This window comes from Arctopsyche grandis, chromosome 12 (assembly GCF_051622035.1).
Source record: "Arctopsyche grandis isolate Sample6627 chromosome 12, ASM5162203v2, whole genome shotgun sequence".
Taxonomy (NCBI): domain Eukaryota; kingdom Metazoa; phylum Arthropoda; class Insecta; order Trichoptera; family Hydropsychidae; genus Arctopsyche; species Arctopsyche grandis.
Genome location: NC_135366.1, coordinates 27,973,821 through 27,977,814, shown reverse-complemented (window position 1 = coordinate 27,977,814; position 3,994 = coordinate 27,973,821). Strand labels below are relative to the sequence as shown.

General features: G+C 29.8%; 1 protein-coding gene across 1 annotated transcript; it reads left to right on the top strand.

Annotated features, from left to right (window-relative positions):
* The first annotated feature begins 212 nt into the window (after nucleotides 1-212).
* Nucleotides 213-3,637, top strand: LOC143920154 (uncharacterized). The gene is made up of 6 exons (XM_077442872.1): nucleotides 213-274; nucleotides 2,770-2,863; nucleotides 2,941-3,004; nucleotides 3,086-3,177; nucleotides 3,279-3,414; nucleotides 3,482-3,637. The coding sequence occupies exons 1-6, from the start codon at nucleotides 231-233 to the stop codon at nucleotides 3,589-3,591; spliced, it is 540 nt and encodes a 179-aa protein (XP_077298998.1). The 5' UTR covers nucleotides 213-230; the 3' UTR covers nucleotides 3,592-3,637.
* Nucleotides 3,638-3,994: the final 357 nt, after the last annotated feature.

The window sequence follows — 3,994 nt, the reverse complement described above, 5'->3', positions numbered from 1 at the left end:
ACATCATGACACGTTCGGATTACAAGTTCAGTATAATAAGACGTTTAGTACGATCGTAAATGATAATAATTATTACGATAACTGGTTCAGTTTGATTAAATACATAGATAACACGTTCAGTACCAATGTACCATTATAGATTAGAATAATTATCGTAAGATTTATAAATTATCATTTATATCCAATTTTATTTACCACACATTTTCATTATTCGACTTCATAATCGGCTGATGGCTGACTGGAAAATGGTTGACGTCGGCAGATATTTTAAACGGTAAGGTTCTGATTTCACTTTTCATTTCTCGAGAATTTGAATCTTCCATCGTATCTAGTTGCAATCTGTTGTTATCGCACGTGTCATCGCAGTTGTTATCGCAAATTTCATGTACCTAAATATTTTCTTGAGAGATCCATAATAAATAAGAGCTCGAAAAAAAAATTTTTTTGACTTTCAAAATTTGCTAGATAATTATTTATACGTTTTTTAAAGCAACAAAAAATCACAATCAATAGAAAAACACCTTACTCATACTGAGTTTTGGCACATAAATACTATATTTTCAAAATCTATTATTTTTTTTGGTATCTTTTGAACTTGTGCTGACTGAATGTGTACTATTGAATTTGTGCTTTGATCCTTCGATAGTATTATTAATTTATGGCATATAATTATATTTTATATGTCTATAATTGTTATTCAAGTTTCAATAAATGAATAAATTCAAAAGTACACCTTCAAAATAAATAAACGAATCCTATTTTATCATCACTGTGTTCTATCGGATTTTTCTTATATATACATATGTACATATGTGCATCAGACCTGTTATTAATATTTATGCTACTTATTTTAATATTTATTTTCTTCTTTATATTTGTTTATATATGTATATGCGACTAGCGGTGTTACCCGGCTTCGCTCGGTATTTGTAATAAAAACCGCATAAACATGGCTAATCTAATAGTAAACATTTTATTAAATTTATTTGAATAGTATTTTTATTAAATTTTTTTTTTTATTAAATTTAACGTCACGGATTCTACTAACCAACGATAGTTACATAGTTACATCCATAAAAAGTCTCTTTCGAAATTACATATACATATATTAGATGTGCGATTTTGTCGCTTGTTGGGGATTAAATGTACATATAATCGCCGTGGGATTTCACTGCAAAATAATTTAATTCGGTATTTGTATAATTATTTTTCATCATTTCGGGAAAATTTGCAGTCATAAACAAAGATCGGTGTTGAAATAATGCTTCTGAAATAATAATGTACCGCTCCATTAGTGGTCAAAGCAAGAGAGAGAAAAGCATGGTTTTTGTAAGAAATTGACAATAGTGAACCATTTATTGTGCAAAAAGCATCCATCAACAGACTAAGACTGATTATAAATTATGGTATTTTCCTCTTTTTTTACTTTATCTATGTACGTCAGCGTTTCCCAACCTGTGGTACGCGTATCACTTGGTGGTACGCGGTTGATGGTTGGTGGTACGCGAAAAAAAATCAGTAATGGCGGACATGCAGGAATGAATGTTTAAAATGGTACAAATAGAAATATTTTTTATATCTAATATATAATTTCGAAAAAGACTTTGTGAGTTTGTATCTTTGTTTGGGAACTTTGAAAACAAAATAAAATTTCTATGGCGACAATTCAATTGGTTGAATATTATATTTTTTTCGATTAAAATAAATTTAATAAAAAATCAAATGAATATTTACTATTAGATTCGCCATTTTTAAGCTGTTTATATTACAAATACTGAGCGAAGCCGGGTAAAACAACTAGTAATTAATAAACATTATCTTAATTAGTCATCGTTGACGTCAATCCCCTAGAGGGCAAAAGGCTCATAGGGGGGGCGAGGGCGAAGCCCTAGAAGCAAAAAAAAAATTTCGATTTTTTTTTTTTTTTTTTTTTTTTTTTTTTTTTTTTTTTTTTTTTTTTTTAATAAAAGGTTTACTATTAGATTATTAGTCATGTTTAAGCGGTTTATGGGGCGCAGCCGTCAACGAACCAATGATTGGATTTATTTTTTTTCGATTCATAGGCGCCGATTCAACTTAGTTTTTAAAGGCCAAAGGCTCAGGGGGGCGCCGAGGGCGAAGCCCTAGAAGGCAAAGGCTCAGAGGGTGCGGAGGGCGAAGCCCTAGAAGGCAATGGCTCGGGGAGCGTCGTGGGCGAAGCCCTAGAAGGAAAAAAAATATTTTTTTAAACAATCGAGTAGTCAAATAAATTTAATAAAATGTTTACTATTAGATTAGTCATGTTTAAGCGGTTTATATTATAAATACTGAGCGAAGCCGGGTAATACAGCTAGTATTAAATAAAATAAAACTTGGTTAGTTAACCAAGTAGTTTAAAATTTAAATAATTATTTCTTTGGAACATAACAGTACATACATAGATAAAGTAAAAATGAAGGTGTCACTAACCCACGACTTTATCTTTGTATTTGAAGAATATAAAAAGTATATAATATAAAAAAATTCGATAATGAAACATATGGATGTACACACACGTTCATATATATGTACATACCGGCTATGAAAGCATTTTCGATACAAATTGAGCGCGAATGTAGGAAACTTACACAAGATAAAAGGTCTTCTTCCAGTGGTTGGATTTTATTGATTTTTTTTTCTTAACATCATTATAAATATTATAAAAATATCGAGATGATAGAAATAATTTGATATGTCAAAATAAAATAATGAAACCTTCTTGTTCAATTGTTTAATACAGTTTCTTTTCAGTACTTGCAATCATTTGAGGCCATCAAGTTACCCGAAATTCTGTTGTTGTATTGAATATAAAAATGGAATCCGAATCATTTGTTGTTTGGGTTTGGTAATCAAATTATTAATTCTATAAATTAAAATATTAAATTATTCTGATTACTTATTTTTATTGTTATGTGTCCGTAGGTATATTTTTTATCATTTTTGTTGATAATTAATAATTTTGGTATAACCCTTGACAATAAAGATGGTGAGTTTTTTCTACTTTATTTTTATCGACTTATTCAATATTGGGTATATTCAGGCAGAAATAATAATTTATTTATTCTAGAAAAGATGAACACCGTGGCCACCAGTTATATCGTTATAACTGCTCTTGTGCATGTACCACTAATTTATGAAACACTATATATTTCAAACGGGGTGAACCATTAAAATTGAAATTTTAAATCTATTTAAACATTTTAAAAAGATTTTCTATATATCATGTATATTTTTTCACGCCCATTTCTTTGATCTTTCAGTTCTATTTGATTCCTTGGATGGTGATTATTGGGTATTACATTACAAATTTGATGTATACTGCTATTAAAATGACTTATTATTTACGTATACTCGCGGTTCCGACGTCTTATCTAGTTATTGGATTAGTGGTCACAGGTAAATGATAAATGCAGTTCAAAACGAATGAACAGCTTTAAAACCAATTACCAAATTATTATTTCAGGGCAATACATATATTTCTGGTGGTTTATTGCTAAATTATTGATGTTCATAAAATGCGAAGAACCCAGACCTGAAGGCTATCGAATACTACATACAGAACATATTTGTTAATTCTTAAATTTAAATTTTGATTAAATAATTTGTGAATTGTTAATTTATTTCGTTGTATTAATTATCAAATGTTTCCCAAGATAAACGACAATCGATTATTACTTTATCGTGGCACCCGTTTGTTGTGACCACCCGATATTTTCCACAATATCGCGCTGAAAACCGATCCGGATATCTACGAATAATCGAAGAGACATCTACGTTATCTACGAAAAAGAAGAAGATCCTATTCCAATGTCCAATCAGATCTCCGTAATTCTTCATTATTTCACATAAATCCCTGTTTTGCCAACTATTCCTTTAACTCCTTTATATAAGACTCTTCTAAGTTTTACTTCGCAAAAAGATTCAGTATATTTTGCTACAGTTTTCCGTTCGTTTTGAAACTTTGCCATTTTTCACG